Source organism: Cavia porcellus, unplaced genomic scaffold (assembly GCF_034190915.1).
Source record: "Cavia porcellus strain 051 isolate PalLab524CR breed Dunkin Hartley unplaced genomic scaffold, mCavPor4.1 scaffold_27, whole genome shotgun sequence".
NCBI classification, from domain to species: Eukaryota; Metazoa; Chordata; class Mammalia; order Rodentia; family Caviidae; genus Cavia; species Cavia porcellus.
In genome coordinates this window covers 43,371,308-43,391,039 of record NW_026947510.1, presented here as the reverse complement: position 1 = coordinate 43,391,039, position 19,732 = coordinate 43,371,308, and the positions used below count along the sequence as shown (strand labels likewise).

Below are 19,732 nucleotides of genomic sequence, written 5' to 3'. Positions count from 1 at the left end.
CATCACTGACAGGGTTGTCAGGTGTCCTAACATGGCATCTATGATCTGAGTTATGTGATTTTCTTCTTTGGGTAGGTCTGCTTGGGGTGAGTCCACAGTGTTACCAACCTGAGAGGCATCGCTGTAAGCCAACATGTTCAATCAGTGTGGTGTTTCACAGTTAGAAGGCAAGTTAAAGTATATTAGTACTTTGTATTTTAAAATTTCAGTGAGGTTTCCTTAATGGATACAGATTTAATCTGTTGTGTAGCATATGATTAAAGAAACTCAAATGGTGATGGAGTAGATTAATTTAAACCTTTCTCTGTGTTTCAAATGAGGAGGAAAGGTTGTTGAATTGGCAGATAAGAAAAATTGAGTTCTTTGATCTTTTAATAAGTTCTAATTATGTGGCCTGTTGCTCACCGGCTGTTACAATAGCTACAGTTTATTATGGAATACATCTGCCTATACAGTATGCTATTATATAAGTATTTCTTAAGGTATAACCCAATTAGGGATTTTCTCTAGACACTTGAGTTCAGGAATGGGCTATTAATGTCCTCATCAGAGTTAAACTTTAGGGGCCGTGGGTTCAGAGAGGAGGGAACAGAGCTTCTCCACATTGAAAGACTATGCTAGAAGTAGTATGCTTGTTTCTGATGTTTACACACAACTCAGTTGACAATGTACATAATACTGGAGATGAGATATCACATATAAAAATGGTGACTGTTGACTACAATGATTAATAGTATAAATGGGCTCATTGTTATTCAAGACACATGGTCTACATATTCAATGATATTCTTTAGTTTTTCTTCATTCTTGGATCAATTGCACCAAAAAAAGGTTTTGTCCTCTTTATATCTTTACAGATTATATACTAGACATCATTCCAGGATCCCATGTCTGTCCAAGAGTTTTAGAAGATATTGCTAGCTGATGCCTGCCTCTAGAACTCTGCACATCTTGGTAACACAGTATGGTTTTATAACTGTCCAGGCTCAACTGACACTTGCAATGGTCCTGCTACAGCCTACTCCACTGTTGGGATTACAGGCATGCACCACCCCTCCTGGCTGTATCTGTGTTGTTTTAAGTAACCACGTTTATGGTAATTGGTCAGAGCAGCAACAATAATTGAACACAATTCCTCCCTCTTTTTTCCTTCCTCCTGACCTTTTATATATTGTTTGGTTCTACTCTAGACACTCCTCCTTGACAACTCTTAAATCCCACCCAGAGTTTAAGGCTTGCTTCAGTGATCTTTCTCCCTGAATACTTTCTTAACACAGTTGGAGGTAATTTGTGCTCCTAGAAAGCTCCAGAGCACCCTGTACCACGGACAAGCCATTTAGCACACATTCTTCATTGAGCTTATTTGAGTTTGGGCTGTATATATTTTTGGTGCTCCCTGGTTCCTGGTTCATGGACTTTAGAGATGCTAGACATGAAAATTCATTCAATGAATGAACTAAAGAATATTATCATAAAATACTTTTAAATCCTTTCCATAGCAATATATGAACTAGTTAATATTTTGTGTGTAAATATAAAAATCAATTGTAACATACATTTGCAACTTCATATGGTCCATGTAATATGCTCTCCATGTAATGATTGAGATCTCTGAATCTTTTGTGGTCTGAATTTGTAAAAGGTAAGTGCCACCAATGAGGAAACCTGTTTTAAAAGAAAAAAATGTGCCTTCGTTAGTATGAAAATTGACATCTTTTTTTAAGGATTGCTGAAAGCATTAACAGTTGCATTAGTCAGAAGGGCCAATGAAAACATCTGAAAAAGTCAAAATAGCATGATTACTTTTGAAAGTTTCACTGACATAACTGTGGTCACTTATCTTACTTTGTCACTAATATTAATACTAATTTAATTTAACATTAATTTACATATTCTTTCTTACTGTATTTATAGCAGACCACACATTTTGTCCTTCTAATACAAGTGGGAACTCAAGAAATAACTTTCTGAACTGAATAATTTATAATTTATAAAGAGTTTAGGTTGTTAGCATTGTCTCTTCTGGGATTACTATAAACATTAGCATACTAACTAAAGCAAACGTTTTACCAAATTCCAAGTGCTTCCATCTGGTCTTAGTCTTTTGGAAGTCAGTAACGTATCCTCAAGAGTCTGACTTACAGGCATCAATCAAGGGTTTATCTTGAGGTTTGGATTGATTAGGCCATGTATTGTGTGCTGGAGTTACTAGTGCTCAGGTTGTAACTCACGTTGCTACTTAAAATCAGCTCTTGAGGAGTTGCCTGCAGTAGTAGCTGCTTCGGACAGAAGCCTCACTGCTGCCTCACCTAAAGATCTGCTGTTTGCATGCAGACCATTGTTTGGCTACCATGTTTCCTGGAGAAATTAACATGGGGCCAGTGAAGGACCCTATCAGCAAACACACACAATAGGAGGCAATTACATGCTGCCTCATCTACTTCTTCTTATGGGAAATATCAGAGAAGTCTAAAATGAACATATTTTTATACTAAATAATTAACATGCAAATTTTTGAAAACTTGTAGTTCTAAGGATTAAAGTATTAAAAATTTCATCTGGATATAGTTATGAAGATTAACAATATCACATACAATTAATTAAGAAAATTAATAAAAATACTATGTATAAAATACATATAGAAAGCAAAGCTTTTTGAATTTTTCTACTGCTAGGATAAAGTAGATTAACATCAATTCTTTTCTTTTGCTGATGTATTTGTGCATATACAGACTGAAAAATTCTAGGTATAAACATGTACACAGTAATTGAGGAATTATGCTATAGTAAAGTCATTCAATTGTTTGAAATCTTAAATGCCAAATGCAACAGAGCAAGCAGCTATTGAGAATTAATTTTTATGATCTCTTATCTGACAATCCCATCGTGTTCTCTCTCAATTTCGTTCAGCAGAAAGACAAAAAGAAAACAACAGTAGAAAAAACACAACAAAAACAGATGACTTACACACAGATTTGGTACCTGTTATAAATTTACTTTGTCAATACACACACTAAAGTTTTATTTGCCTTTTTGATGGGTTCCTGAGAGGTTTTTACACTTTGGTACAGTGTCATCAAAATGGGATTCTGAAGGTTTGGGAGAGGAGCACTGCTAAAAATAGCAAGAGGAAGGGAATTTCTAGTGTCTTCGAGCCGGTTCCTTTAAAGAAGTCCATTATTTATAAGGGATCGCTCCATGCTTGTGTACTCATGGAAAGAACCCAGAAATGCAAATGGCCTGATTTGCAGGCGACTGCTATCTGCTGTGACTAAGTAGAATTTTACTCTTTATGACTGTAATTTTCTACCTTTCTTGATCAGATTTCAGTAACCAGCAGAGGGTTTCTCTTAAGAAATTTAGGAGTCAGAAGAATCCTTGCTACCATCCCTCATTTGCTGGTATTGCCCAGGCCGTGGGTCCTTGGAATATTGTTCAGGACACTGAAGACTAAATGTATCCCTTATATGTTGTTTAAGTAGCTTTTGTTGTTTCTTTTTTTATTTTTGTGCTGAGAATTGAACACAGGGTCTTCACACTAAGCTCTGTTTCTGCCCCTTTATAAATTTTTGAGGGCCAGGGATTTAGCTCTGTGGAATCAGCGCCTGCCTTGCAAGCATGCAGTCGTGAGTTTGATCCCTGATACCAAAAATAAATAAATAAACAAACAAATAAATAAGTAAAATAAACTGAACATACAAATTTTTGATTCTGAGACAAGTTATTGCTACATTGCTAATTTGTTCAGGCTGGACTCAGACTTGTGATCCTCCTATCCCAGCCTCCCAGAGTTCTGGGATTACAGACATGAACTATCATGCCCAGCTTGTTGAAGTAGTATGCATATCAATTTGGGTTCTCTCCCAGGAAGTAATTGCGAGAAAAGCAGAATCCTAACTAAAGCTGAAAATTGAAAAGGGGCATCTAAGAGGATTATGATCCTTCTGAATTTCAAGTTACACTGATGTACAAAATTTTGAAACCATAAAAGGGCAGGTTAATTTGTATCTTTAAATAGTTAATTAATTGCTATGGTGGCAACTATGGAGGTTGAATTCAGTATTTGTAGTCCAATTTGTAAGTTCTTGCTCACATCGCCTTTTTCTCATCCTATTAAACTTTTTTTTAATAATTCTTAAACCTGATGCTTTTAAGTTCCTGGAACAGCTCTCCTTCTTTCTCAGCCTTCTTACTATGCTTCCACTGCAATTTCATGACTTCCTGAGGCTTAGAGTACTCATGCTTCAACTGCAAGTACAGTTTTTCAGGAATGTGAACTACTCAGTTTTCGGTATTGTACAACATCTTTCATCCATTGATAATTCTGCTTATATTTATACTTTGGAAGGTGATTACACTGTGAAAGCTATGTAAAAATTCACACTTTCAACCAACATTGGGTACAGTGTAGACATTTAATATTCTTAAAGGAATATTTAATATTCTTAAAGGATCATTTAGTTAACAAAAATCAAGTGTAAATAAAAAATTTTATTTATCTCAGTGCCAATATCGCAATTTCTGAGAAGCTCACCTTTTTTAAAGTCAAGATACATTTTTTGTCATATATTAAAGTTTATGATCTAATTTTGGTTCATTATAAGTGGCAAAGGTTCATATGACCAGTAGTTGTCTTCATTGTATTTGGATTTTGCATATGCTTAAGATTTTTTTACTATAACATGAGTGATCACAATTATTTGTATGCTTGTTTCAAAGTAAACATAATAACAAATTAAGTTTACATAATACAAGTTGAGTAATTAATAATTTAAAACTTAATCGATGGCAGTTTTGAACTATAAATATATAAATTGATATTAGTACAGTTTAGTATTTTCCGGTACAGAAAGTATATAAGCTTTTAATTTCAGTTATTGTTAAAAGAATTGATACATCCAATTTAGTTATGCATTTTCAGTTTCAATTTTATTTTCATAAAAAACCTGAGATTAAATTAAAAACAGAATAATAAGACAATTTCTCCAATAACTGATGAAAAATAAAATAGCTTCTGACTTTTTTCCGTCTACAAAATCAATAGCTGGAAGCAAGAAGAAAATTGCAAACCTTGGTCTGTTTTGTGAAACAAAAGATTCTTTACTCAGAGCAGAGCAAGCTCTCTGCTGTAAGAGATTCAGTGGTATTGGAGTCAGAATACAGAGTGGCTTCCAAATAGAACATCCCCTAACCATAATTTTTCCTTTTGCTCAAGGAGAAGAACTGAATGCAAAAGAATGCAAGAGGACAGGGCCTTACTCTGGGAGGGTCAAGGATGCAAACTGCTTCTGAAGTTGGCTGTGAAGTTTTGAAAACTGGTCAAAGGACTTTTCTGTCAGGCTGATTTCGTGGTTACCGTGTGTCACCTGGATCAAATACAGCTGCAGAAGAACAGGCAAAAATCAAAAGATGACAACATAATCTGCAATGCATGTTAAAACTTAGTTTTATGTAGACCACAAAAATAAAGAAGCTTCTTGCAAAAATTACCACAGAGCTAAAAGATGCAGTTTGCAAAGGAGTATCACCTATCCACACAACCCATAATGTATCATAATCTTATGTGCAGGGACAGACTAATTTCTGCTGTTCTTTTCTTGTGGACACTTTAATTATGCCTTGATTTATATTCTACCACAGGGCAGGAACTGTTCCCTTTGATGGTTCTCTGCTAATAGCTCTGGTTGTTATGATTTTTCCTAAAAAAAAAAAAAAATCCTCTTAATGGCACTTAAGCTCAAATTCTAGCTGATTTTTCATTTGCATAGCAAAAAAAAAAAAAAAAAGAATGGATGTGGAGCAAAATTGGGGATGGAGTCAAGATGACAGATTTGAGACTTACATCACTGGGTTTCTTGCTGAACCCTATAATTGTTGCTCTTCGAATGGACCTGACTGTGCTTGGCGTACAAGATTCCTGGGAGGACCTCTGAGGAGGAGATTTGGCAGGGCTCACGGCTGACATTTGTGCGAGTATGTGGATCAGGTTGTTCAATTTAACAGGGAAACATTCCAGACTTTCCTTTATTTTCCTAGAGAAATTAAGAGGAAAAGACAGTAATATTCCCCCACTTCAACTCATTTCATTTATAATATTTTTCCTTGTATTAGCTAGATGTGCTAGTGGTAAACCAAGAACTGTTCATGTTTATTGGAAGCCCAACTTTTAAACATTATTTTTTTATAAACTTCAAATTCACATCTAGATTTTTTTAGCAACTATACCAGTAACTTTTATGGTGAAATATGGAACTATAATTACAATAATATATTTTGACCTTTATAGGTCTGTTTTGTTTTTCACTATTAGAAACTGTGTTTAGAAAAGTTTAATAGCAGTTGATAATCATTGGAAATATTTTCACAAACTCCAAAGTGAAACCTATGAAATAATTTATGCTGAAAGATGCCTGGCAGCTCTATCTATATCCATACTCTCTATCATATCCCTGCCCTTTTTCTTTGTTATGACTTAGGTCTAGAATGGCCCCTAAAAATCTTCAAAGGTGGAGAATGTTTGGATCATGGGTTAGCTGGACCATCAGGGAATTCACCCACTAATCAATTCAGTAGCTGACTGTGCTGTTTAAAATGTGGGATCTGCTCAGAGATGTGCTCATTGTGGGTGTGAACTGCGAGGGTGTATTTTCGACTCCTCTCTTCTCTCTCTGTTTCCTGACCTCCATGATATGAGCAGCTTCCCTCCGCTACACCCTTCCACGATGTCATTTCTGCCTTGGAGTCAGCCGACTGAAGACTGAAAACATGAGCTGAAATCAACCTCTCCTCCTTTAGGGTGCAGGTATGAGGGTGAGAAAGGTACTGAGCCACTCTTTGAGTACTTATAAAGATTGTGACTCAGCTTTCATTATTGCATTCTTAAAGTTTGTTTCTACATTTTATATATTGGTGTTCCTTTCCCAATCATTTTTGAGGAAAAAGCAGCATATTGTAATAACACATTTAATGTACAAATATTTTATATGAAGTATTTTATTTCACGATTTTTTTGGTTTTGGTGCCTGTTTTAAAAATATTTTTTATTAAAGAAAACTTGCATTCTAACATTAAAATATTTTATACAATACTTCTCTTTTTGATTATTTCTATGTATTGCCTACTAAGAATAATATTGAAATTAGCTATTTATTTTTTTATTTATTTTTCTTCACCATGTAATTTTCAGTATTGTTCATTAAATCCAAGTTAATACTATAAGTAAACAGCATGCTCTGCTGTTTTCATTAGTCCTTTCTTTTCTTGACTTCCACTTACTGTAGAACCAGTTTATCTATATTGCATGGAACATGCACTGTACACACTGTGCCCATCTATCTTCTAACCATTTAATTATGAACTGATTTCTAGAGTTTACCCTCTAATCCTTCTAATCTCTCATTTTGATGATCTGAAACTCACTCCCCAGTAAATTCTTCAAGAACTGCTCAAAGAAATGTTTCTGAGTTGTGTGTTAAGAACACTTTGTGAGCATATGGGCTGAATATATGGGCTCCTTTGCTGATTATTTCATTTTGAAGTGCCATAAAGACACGTGTTTTCTTCCAGAATAAAGGATTACTATTCAAAACTGATGATATATAGTAAGCTTTTTCCCTTGTGAGTTAGTCTTATTATCTGTATATTTAAAGGAAGTTTCTTTTTCTTCCATGTTTATAGTTTTTCTAAAATATGTTTTAGTATTGATTATGCTGGACAATTTTCAGAATGTGCAAAGTATCTTTTCAATATATAATTTGAATTTTTTTCATTTTTCAGAAAATATTTGTTAATTATAGTATTAAACTATTAAATACTGCATTGAATAAAAATTGAGTTTGCATACAGTTTTAATATTACTTTGATTTTCTTTTAGGTGCTTTTATCATATGTATACTGGATCTTTATTGCTTTTTTAATTTCTTTTTGTCTCAAACACTCTTACTTTTTTATTTTTTTGTCTGATAGCACTATGTGTAGGTTTTTATACATTTGGCATTCTTTCTAGCTTATTGTTTTTTGCATTATGTTTCTTTTCTTTAGAGATTTTCTTGGGTTATCTCACCTTATTTCTGATTTCTCCTGACAGTTTTTCCTTCATATGTTTACGAATCCTTGATTTGCTTAAAGCACCATTGAAATATAAAGGCAGAATTTATTGTTTGAGAGGTGTGTGTGTGTGTGTGTAGTCTTCCTGCATATTTTTACTGTAGGGATAATGTTATTTTACATTGTTCTTTTCCTTGTTGTAAGTTTGTATGTCACTGAACCATAGTCTGTTTTGTTTTCTCATTTTAATACAAAATTAGTATTCCTGACTTTCACAAAGAAGTAGGGAATTTTGTAGGGTCTGGGGCTTTCTTCTCTGTTTCTATCATATAATGAGTTAAAAACTTTCTGAGATATTCTTACTCTGTGTCCCTTCAGCCACTTTTTCCCCCCTGGATTTTGTTTTTCCCTTTTGACCTATTACATTTTGTCCTATGAGATTGGAGTATACTTTCAGTTGCTTCTCTTCAGTGTGAGTCTTTTTCCCACAGAAGACAGCTTCAGCTACCTTTGAGAGGACATAGACTTCTCTGTCTATTTCAGATTTGATACAGAACGTTTGCCTCCTTGCAAACTGGAATGTTCTAAACTCCCTCCCAGTGTCAACTGTACTTTTCAGATTGTCCTGTTAGTTTCCAGTGGCTGTTTTCTGGCTTTCCTTTAGATTCTTATCTTAGGTCCATTGCATGACTTGGCATTTCTCTTAGCTTCCTCCATACATTGTAGATACCACACAAGTTTTGTAACCATCCGTGGTTTGCCTTCCTGCATCTGTGTTTTAGGATTCTTGGGTATACTTTGTGTGATGGCTAATTTTGATTCTCAACTTGGTTGGACTGAAAAAGCACACTTTTGGTGTATTTCTGAGAGTGCTTACAGAGGTGATTGGCCTGTAGGACAGCAATTAAGGAGGGTTGCCTACCCTGAGTATGGGCAGCAACATCTAATAGGCTGGGGGCCCTGATGGAACACAGCAGAAGGAGGAAGCCTGCCAGCATGGGCTCTGGTTCTCTTTCTCTTTTTGCTTCCGGGCTGCCATGAAGTAAGTAGTTTTTATCTACCAACACAGTACAATTTTAGAAAAATAATTATGTAATACACTTTGATAAGTTAATGTCCCACAGTCTATAGCTTCAGAATATTGTGAAACATTGTCCTTTATTGTCTTTTTTTGGTACTGGGGATTGAACTCACGACTGCACATTTGCAAGGCAGGTGCTTATGCCACTGAGCTAAATCCCCAGACCTGTTGTCTTTTGTTGTTGTTGTTGTCGTTCTGAAAAGGAACACTGCATAAAATAAGATCATAAACCTAACACCACAGACTCTGCTTCTCTTTTTCTTATTACTTCTTGGCCACCATGAGCAGAAAACTTTCACCATGATGTGTCTATCTCATCTCAGTCCTAAAGCAATGGAACCAGATGACAACAGACTAACTTTCTGAAACGAGCCAAAATAAACCTTTCTTCCTCTAAATGAATTTTCTCAGATATTTTGTCACAGTGACAAAAAGCTTACTAACACACTTTTATTTTTCTGTAGATGTCATTCAAGTTTTTGGATTTTGTTCTTTTGGTTACTCTTTTTTATGGAGATTTAAGGCTCTTAAAAACTTAAATTTTATAATATCTAAGTCAGGCAATATAAAACGAATCATGGGAGGAGAGTGGTCCTCCTGAGAAATAGTATCTTTGATAATTCATTATCTTTTTTTTGTATTTTCTCTATACACCCATGAGGACATACAGACACGTATACAGACACAATATACAATATACTACTCTTATCACACACTGGCTGTTTATTAAAGACCTTAATTTGTCAAGAAAATATGCTATAAGGATTTCTGATGGAACATATTTTAAGCAGAAACAATTAGTACAGAAATTGAGGTAGATAAATAACTAGTATTTGACAGAGAAAAGCATCCAGGTGGCAACACAAAGGGAGGAGAGGGGAAGAGAATCAGAGACAAAAGGGCCAAAATTTTATAAGAACTTTGATATTACGTGAAATGGGAAATACAGAAAAGTCATACCTATGCACAATGTTGTACTTGGTTTCTTAAACTTAGTAATATATTTTGTAAGAAATATGTTATAGTAACTAGTAAATAGCGATCAAAACATATTGTTGTGTGAATGAACAACATTTCTAATTTAGAACACAGCATTGAATCTTTTTTTCGGTGGCAAGGATCCTGGAGAATGAACCCAGGGCTTTTGTAGTGAGTTACATTCTCATTTCTTTATATTATTATTATTAGTAGTAGCAGTAATAGTACTAGTGTTTTGAGGTAGAGTCTCCACTGAACTTTGCAGCTGTAGCTTCTCAAAGTGCCAGGATTACAGGCATGCACCACTATGGCCATTTCTGAATCACCTTTTTAAATATCCATATGGTATGTCAAAGTGTAGTATACACTGATTAATTTAATAAATTTTTTAAATTGCAAAACATTCTTTCCTATTCAACTTTGCCTAAGGACAAGGACAAAGTCCATAGAGAAGGTCAGTGTGTTGCATTTATCTTTCTGCGCCAATATTATGCTATTTTAATAGCATGGAATTTGTAGTACATCTTCCAAGCCAGGTGATCAGATGATTTTACCCAGATGATTTTACCTTTACTTCAGATAGTTCTTTAGTATTCTAGGTCTGATGACCTCAAAATATATTTTATAATACGTAAGATAAATGTATAAGAATTTTGAATGGTTTTATATTGAAACTAAATCAATTTGTGAATTATTGCAATTTGGACATTTTTGAAACTTCTAGCCCAACAATACAGTATATTTAGTTGAATCTCATCTAGATGTAATTAGATCATATTCTCCATATGACTTCAGAATTTTTACTGTGGAGGTCTTGTATATTATTTTTTGAAGATTATTCTTCAGTTGGGCTTATTTTGGCATGCATTTTGTAAATGTGATTTTTTTTCTTAAATTTTATTTTAACTATTAAGTTATAATATATGAATAAAATTGTAGTTCATTAATTCTAACAATATTTTTCTTTTCTTTAGAAATTTTGTTTGCACATAGTCATGTAATCTGCATATAATGATGGTGCTTTTGTTATCATTTACACTAAGATATACAGCTTAATGTTAAGTGGAAATTAAGATGGCAAATGTTTTATTTGTTCTTGATTATAAAGAAATAACTTTCAATATTTTGTCCTTAAGCATAATGTTTTCCATAGGTTTGAGTTGAACATTAATAGTATTTCTTTCTATTTCTAGAGATTTTTTCAAAATTAATGCTTCTAGATTTTATTATCTGCATTTTTATATCTATTGAGGTAACATTCAATGCTTCTTTTTTTAACTACAGATTTTGAATAATTTTCTCACAATTTTTTATTTACTAAACTCTAATTTTTGGGTAATTTTCCAGGATTGTTTTAATTACTTTCTTATTTAACTACAAATATTGTAATACAATAGTATAATAAAACTTAAATATAGAGCTTTACTATTGGTTTAGAAGGCATTTTATTTTTCCTAATATTTTTGAGAATGTTTGTAACTTCTCTTTTTCAGAAGTATGGAATTTGTGGGGCAGGGTAGCCAGTGACTGTAATCCCAGCTATAGGTTTTAGACAGGTTTGAGGCCAGCCTGGACAACTTAGTGAGATACCATGTCAAAAATAAAAAAAATTTAAAAATAAATAACGAGATGGTTCATTGGTAGAACTCTTAGTTAGCATGTATGAGTCCCTGGAATTAAAACCAGTACTTTGAACATTTTTTAAAAGTATAATATTTACCTAAATTGGCTTGTAATATGAAGATATCAAAGTTTTCTAAAAGGAGTAACTGTTAAGTATAACTGCGGATGAATTTATTGGTTTGGCATTTATTAAAGATACTATGTAATGCTTTCATCACAACTAGACTACCATGTCCTCATTGTTAACAACATAGTTTAATAGTGTTTAATAATTTCTCCCTCGATTTTATAAAAATTCAAGCTAATTTATCTTAGTGTAGTCTTTGACTTTTTGGGATAAATTTCAGAATTTTCCATTATTATATATCAATCTAGGCTAAATTTTTCTAACATGTTAATATCTTACTCTGATCCCATTACTCATTGCTATAGTGTGCAGTGTTTCCAAAAATGTTCTTCAATTTTATGGATTTTTGAGTACACATGAAAATATAAAACATTAATTTCTTTCCTTATCAGCATTTTAGAGACAGAGAGATAACAATAATAGAGTCTAACACTAATCCTTATTTATAGAGATAAAAGCATTAATTCCTTAATATATTTTTTGAACACATTTTATGAACTGGAGTAGTATGGTAGCATGTAGTCCCATCTCAAGAAACTATGAATCACACACCTTTAATTTTAATGTACTCACAAAATGTCAATTATGTCTATGTCTTGCCTTGTTTTTACAGTTAAGATTGTAGAAGACTAGAGCTCCATATTTTGGGAACAAACTTTCATCTAAATCCTGTCTCTTAGATGTCAGACTTAATACATCAGACAAAATAGGAGTGTTAAATATCACTCCACTTGGAGCTGCTATCTTAAGGGCAGTACATTTCAGGTCTCTGTGCTGCTCTGAGCTGTTTTGTTTAATGGTAGCATTAACAGGATTATGTGGCGAGCCCTTACATTAAAGATCCCAAGCTTCAGTGGAAGAATCTCAGTTCTAAAGTTTCCTAGAGGAAACCTCCAGGTGGTCTTGATAAACCCTCATGGTTCTCTCTGCTAGGCAATGAGATATGTGCTGTGACATGGAGTTTTGCCCTCAGGAAGTATATATCCTTTGGCAGGTACTGAAATAAAGGTCTTATGTTAATCTTTGCATCCTTGAGAAAAGTAGTAAAATTATTTTCATTATGGATAAGAAAAATCCAAGAGATTAAATACATACCAAAAGTGACCTCACCTAGGAAGCAGCAACTGAAGAATTTCCTTCATGTTTATCTGATTTCAAAGTCTTGCCTCTCATCATGGATTTTCTATAATGAATAATCTTTCAGGAACTTTTTTTAAAGATGAAAAATAATCCACTATATTTAGTGTGTAATTCCCAGGTGGAACACACACAGTAAGACAAGCAGCCTTTCATTTTTACATAGAAATAGCCTGTAGGCAGAAAAAAGTACTGTACTTCTAGTTGCTAGGGAACATAATCTAAAGAGGCCTAAGTAGGTCTGAGATTTCTTAAGCTTTATGTCCCATCGTGAACTGAAGCCTCTCAAATATGAGCTAAAATAAAACTATCTTCCTTCAAGCTGTGGGTTTCACATACTTTGTCCCAGCAACAGGGTATCTGACTAGTATGTGTTATCTTTGACACTTATTTTGTCATATGTCAATAGAAGAGTTTTAAGTGATTCATCCCCTATGAACAAATTTCTCCATCTAAATCTCAAATCATCTCATCACAGTGATGCTTCATGTGCAGTGAACACATATTCTTTTTGTTTTTGCACTGGGATTATGACTGAATGTCCAGTTTAATGAGTCACTCATTGTGTGATTCAGGAGAAAATGACATTTGCAGTTTTGTCACAATTTGTAATCTCTGAAATGACTGGCATTTTCTTATACTTAAATTTATAACATCAACTATCAGGTAATTCCTATTTAGTTTTGAATAGGTATTAGGTCAAAACATATGCAATATTTATTTTTAAGCAAAAAGTTGTACTATCTCAAAATCAATTCAATAAATAATCATTACTAAAGCATTTTGGGCACATAACATAAAATTTCTTTTTATACACTTTTTAATTTAGAAAATCAAAATGATAAAGATTAAGTGCATGTGTGTAATGTGTATGCATACACACGAAACCAAAAATTTTATGTTCTAATCCTTTCAATAAAATAAACACTAAAAAGTAATATGTCATATTATATCCCCTGTGGCTTTGACAACATGGTACCACATTTTGAGAAACACAGTTTGGCATAACCATGCAGATGTTTTTCTTATGATGAGCATTTAACTAAGTTGAAGATATTAAAGAATATTTACATCTATTTGATACTATCTGGCCATTAAGAATTCCACATATAGAATTTTCTTTTCATATAATTTGACATAATTCTACCTTGATAAGAACATTCATTAAGCAAGAAATATCGTTGTTCTAGTATGAACTCATTAATTCTCTGTATGACTTCAAAAGTATCGTTGTTTTATGATTTCAACATACTGAATTGTTACATCTCTAAAATCATGATTGTTGGCTAATCTTGCTCTTTTAGATTGTTAATGGAATTGAATGAGATAATGTAAAAAGTGTTTGAAAATAGGACACTGATATGAATGCTTTTTTCAGAAAATATAGTACTACCAAATGAAAAAAGAATGGAATGCATATAAGTCCCTAAGGTAGCATACTACACATGGAAAAATATAAGGGAATACAAAATGTGGACTGATGGTTCACCAAAAACTGATTTGTGTTAAACTCTGTTGAATTGCTAGAAGAAAATATATGGTGATTAAAACAAGAGGAACTTTAGAATCTCTCTGTCCCTCTACCTTTCTCCCTCCCTCCCTTTCTCTCTCTCTCTCTCTCTCTCTCTCTCTCTCTCTCTCTTTCTCCTTCTCTCTCTCTACATCTCTGTCTCTCTCTCCCCTGTAAAACGTTTGTTTTACAGGCTAATTAAGCTTGATAACAAAGGTTTTTGCTATTTTTGGAATTCAGATTTCAAATCTTCAGAATTCATGCTACAAAGCCAATGAGTAGGAAATGTCACCAAAAATTCCCATCTGCATACGAACAAGAATTTCAGGTTCCCCTACATTCAGCATGAATAAGGCATTCCTAAATTTTCTTATGGAGATATCTTGCAAAAATTGACCAGAATAGAGCAAATGGAATGAAAGAATTGCAGAAGGACTGACAGCTTATTCTTTTAATTTAAAAAATAATATGCCAATGAAATGGTATTCCAGATTCCTATCCCCACTGTCAAAGCAAGCTTCTTTGATTGATGGTATTAAATGAAATCCTATGCAAAATAAGAAAATAAATCTTAGCAAGCAACAATCTAGAAAAATCAATAGCAATAAGTGGCGCTATAATTGAGGTTATAAAAAATCTTTAAAATATGGCAAAATGTATTTACAGGCAGTAAATTATTTCAGTGTAGTTACTTCTAAGTCACTGGAATATAGTAATTGTGTGCATTGCATTTGATCAAGAAAGCCAGGGCAGAACTGTTGCACAGATCCCAGTTACTGTAAAGCAATACCGTTTGGACTAGTCATCTTTTTTAACTAAGGACCTTTGGTCCACTTGGTGGGTGCATTAAACTTTTCAAATGCTTTTAACCTTCAGACTAATAGTATCCAAAATAATTCAAAATATCCTTTTTTATTACTTAATAGCTACAATGTATTTTGACTTGATATTTAGGCAAATCAGACAATTTGTCAGTGTAATGTACATCATTCAAATTTAGAGATTTTCCTATTGCAGAAATTTAAGATACCAACCAAGCCATCCAGTATTAAAATGAGTCTGACTGTTTGTGAAACTATGAAACTTAGGTATTATAAAAAGCTCTGATACCTGCAAGTCAAAGTTTATAAAGTCTATGTTGTTTAGATAACTTATTATAATTCAGTGTTAAAAATGAAAAATTTTCATAATGAGGTGAGAATTGCCACTTGTTTTAATTTTCTTTTCTCTCTGAATCTGTTTTCCAAATTTAGAGAAAGTTGGACATTTTGATAGTTGCCCAGCTATCAAGGCATACACTCTGGCTCCTGTGCCTATGATATGGAGTCCAGATGCATCCTCACTGTTTCTATCAACATTTCTGGCTGCTTCCAACTTATGCTTCTTGCAGTCATAGACTCTTATGCCCAGTGTCCCCACCTAAAATTGTCTCTGCAAAGGGCAAAGTTCAGGAAAGCCTCTGGAGACGATTCTTTGTAAAAGGATGGCCCATGTAAAGACTAAAGTTGGGAACATAATCCACAATGGCTTTGCATGAAGGATATTGATCAAAAAGCATAAAATTAACTAGATAAGTTAGACTGTTTCTCTTTGAAGTTTATACTGGAAAATATTGGATAATGGGTGCAGAAAGGGAGAAAATACTTGGCAGTTATAAACAGAGTAGAAAGTCTACATTTTTAGGTTCTATTGGTTTCTAGCATTTGGTTCCACATATCCTGCATCTTTGGATGCCAGATAGGATTTCAAGCTCTTGCTGACAAAATAATGCATTAATGCAAACAATGTTATTTTTCCTTAAGTTTGGAGTTTTGCTTTGTTTCAAGCTTGCATCAGTTTTAACTGAAGAGTAGCAGATCTTAGTGAGCCAGAGAATCTGAATAGCAGTCCAAATGGATCTTTGGGAATACATAGAAAATTTCCTGTCAGTCTTGCAGAGGAAATGACTGAAATGAACAACACTATCTTATGTGGGAGGGGAAGGTAGGCGGAGAAGTCTGCTTAATCATTCCAGTCTGGTCTGTGAAGTCAGTGATCTGATTCTAAGGACAGCTAACCTGAGGTTTCAGGGTGATTGAAATTTCTGAAATAACCCGTTTGGGCAGCATTTTAATGGATGGTTTCCTCTGTTGCCTAGCAGTGGGTTCTGCAGACTTATTCCATGAGATTATCAATTTTCAGGGGACTGAGTCATGATACTTTCTTGATTTTAGTCAACAGTTTTCAGCGGGAAGGAGAGTAGACAGAGATTAAGCGAAGCAAGAGAGAGAGGAATTCATGAAGCTGTGAAAAAACTGCGGCCAGCAAATGAGTTTTAGTTTTATTCTACGTCTAAAAACCATTGGTTATAACACAGTTTTTATTATTCCATGGTGCGCAGCCTCCTCAGAGTCTCTTATGATTGGCAGGAATCTCTTAAAATCCAGAATGTGTGTGCCCAGGCATGAGCTAGAGTCTTTCACTATTCATCATGCCCAGCGAGACTAGAAAAGCCATTTCTTCCTTTCCAGCCTCGAACAGGCTGAGGAGAGGCAGCCTCTTATTGCTAACACTCCTAAGAGCACAAAGCACTTAGGGGGAGTCACACAAGCTGTGTCTCAGATGGCTTAGTTTCACCAAACACCCAATTGGGTAGTGTGGAATTTCTTATTTCATTTTTATCCAGAATTTAGCAGTGGTATCAGGATCAAGAGGGCCATAAAATATTTACAGACTTTTAGAACAAAGAAACAAAGAAAACAAGTAGTTTAAGTATATGGGAACTCTCTCATAGATAAATAGATAGATAGATAGATGGATGATGTTGATATATAAGTAGACCATGAAAGCATCAGGACTTATAATGGATTCTTTACAGAATTTGGTTTCTTTTTCCATGTACAGATGCACATAATTTTAAACATTCATTGAATCAGGAGTTATTGTTTCAGATTTGCTTTATTGTTTATATTTAACCTAGCTCTTCTTTATAAATTTACCTTATTCATTATTTGATTTACAGAAGGAATACTATGTAATATCTTTTAGAAATGTAAAATGTGCCCCATCAAGCTTTTGTTCTGTCTCCATCAGTTTTATCATGTTGTATCTTACTGGAGTTTATTATATGTGATAGTATAAATAAAATACTTTATAGTCAAGGAGATAATATAGAAACCATTGTTCATTTTCTGTTAGTTGGTTCTAAATACCCTGTAATACTTTTACCCTCTGGAATGGTTTTACACTGTCTTGCTATGTTTGATAGTATACGAAGGCATACTCAAATATTTCAAGGAAAGAGACACTATGGTAACTACTGTTATGTCGGGTTATCCTGTGGTGAAACACTATGTTGCTTAAATTGTTTTGTTCTGACCTGTGTTGTCATGTCCTCTTTCATCTTAATCTCCCCATATATATATATATATATATATATATATATATATATTATAAAAATATATGTAAAATATGCAAATAATAGATCATAAGGATCTTTCTTGAGTGGCAACAATCATAGGCACAATTTTCCCATCCTTCTTTAGCAGATTCTTCATCACACTAGATGGAAAGTGTAATAGAAAATATCCTCAATACTATATATATATATATATATATATATATATATATATATAAATGTTGCATGTATTATATTTATATATTCTATATATACCAAAGAACTAAGTGAAAAATTGAAAAGACAATCTATATGCACATTAAGTCACATCTAACAATAGAAGTATACAATTGAGACCTTAGAACAATACTGAGACAGACTCTTGGATGTTAAGGGAGAGTGAGTCTCATGGGAGAGAAAAGAAGTAAGACTCAAAGCTCTGGGAATGGGCCAAGTTAGAGACAGGAAGGCAGGCGACTGTGAGTCATTAGCAAAGTTCTCTCAAGGGGGCTCCGAGGGCAGCAATTGGAGGAGAATCAAACCCTCAAGGAGCTCCTTTTGATGGCAGGATGTGGGTATTTGGGATATGAGGATCAATGCCTGACAAGGAGCAAGGAATATGTCTTGATTAAGCCAACGCAGTCTTGGTTACAAAACAGCACATATATGAAAGTCTGCAGGTAGGAGATGGAGTTTTGAACATCTAGACTGGTGGTTGAGACCGTGTTCTGCAGCAGGAGTCTCTTGATTGTGATCATGTCTCTGGTTCCTGCCAATGATAGCCCTTGGCAAACTGTTTAACTTCTCCAGATCTCAGCTTACCACTGTAGATAAAAATATTATCACTTCCTAGGGTTATTATTGTGGTTTTTTTTTTTTGTCCTTTCCTTTTTTATCGGTACCAGGGATCAAACTCACGACCACACACTTGCAAGATAGGCACTTATGTCGCTGAGATAAATCCCTAGCCCCAATTCCTAGGGTTATGACAAAGACATTCCTACAAAATCACTAAGAGCTTCACACGTAAGAAGCATTATGTTAGATTTTAGTTATTACTGCGGATTTTTAAAATGTACTTAAAGTTGGATGTTTACATTGTATTTTCTGTTATTTAAGGTGTGTTTCTCATTACTGTATCCTTAGAATTGGGGAAGTGGGAATGTTCCCTGTTTTACTAGGGAGACAGCCATGCAACTAACTGACCACTATATTGATTAAGGTGATATACAGGACAATATATAATTAAGCAATAAGAATAGTAGGAAAGATGATATGTTTTGTTGAATTATGGGAGGAAAATATTAGTACTGGAATAATCAGAGCTTCCATGGATGAGAAACTAGTGGTGCAAAGTATCACAGATGGGCAAGATTTAAAGTTAGATCAGATCTCTCATATTCTCTCCTCCAGAGATTTTATGATTCTATGTGGAAGCTAAACAGACAAATCAGGAATCAACGCAAATAAAAGAAATGATCTACCCAGAAAAGGATTGATGTGGGAACAAATGAGGAGGGGGATAAACTTAGCAAAGATGATGGAATTATAAAGGCCTAGGGAGGAAATGGCCAGAGAAGAAACATCATTAAACAGGACTAATGTGATCTAGCTTGCATATCTAGATACCTTTTAAGGCTATAAGGGAGAATACATTTTTTTCTCCAAATGTGTTGTGCACAGAGCTGTGGAAGGGACTACAGCATATTGTGTAATATCTGGAAGTGTGAGGATACAGCCTGGCAGAGGCATGCAAGTGGAATAACAAGAGGTAGTGCTCAGCCAGGAGGTGACTGGTTTGGATGTACTTCCTGAGCTCTTCATGTCCTCTCCAATGGGAAGGGGCATCGAGTC

The 19,732-nt window shown here is 34.2% G+C and overlaps 1 protein-coding gene across 3 annotated transcripts in view; it reads right to left on the bottom strand.

Moving 5' to 3' along the window:
* Pik3c2g (phosphatidylinositol-4-phosphate 3-kinase catalytic subunit type 2 gamma) overlaps positions 1-19,732 on the bottom strand; it is a 289,635-nt gene that overhangs the window by 50,733 nt on the left and 219,170 nt on the right. For all 3 annotated transcript variants that reach the window (XM_063237587.1, XM_063237588.1, XM_063237589.1), the window contains 3 exons: positions 5,843-6,032; positions 5,260-5,381; positions 1,557-1,665 (listed from right to left, as the gene is read on the bottom strand). In XM_063237587.1, coding sequence (XP_063093657.1) covers positions 1,557-1,665; positions 5,260-5,381; positions 5,843-6,032 — 421 coding nt within the window. The remainder of the gene's footprint in view (positions 1-1,556; positions 1,666-5,259; positions 5,382-5,842; positions 6,033-19,732) is intronic.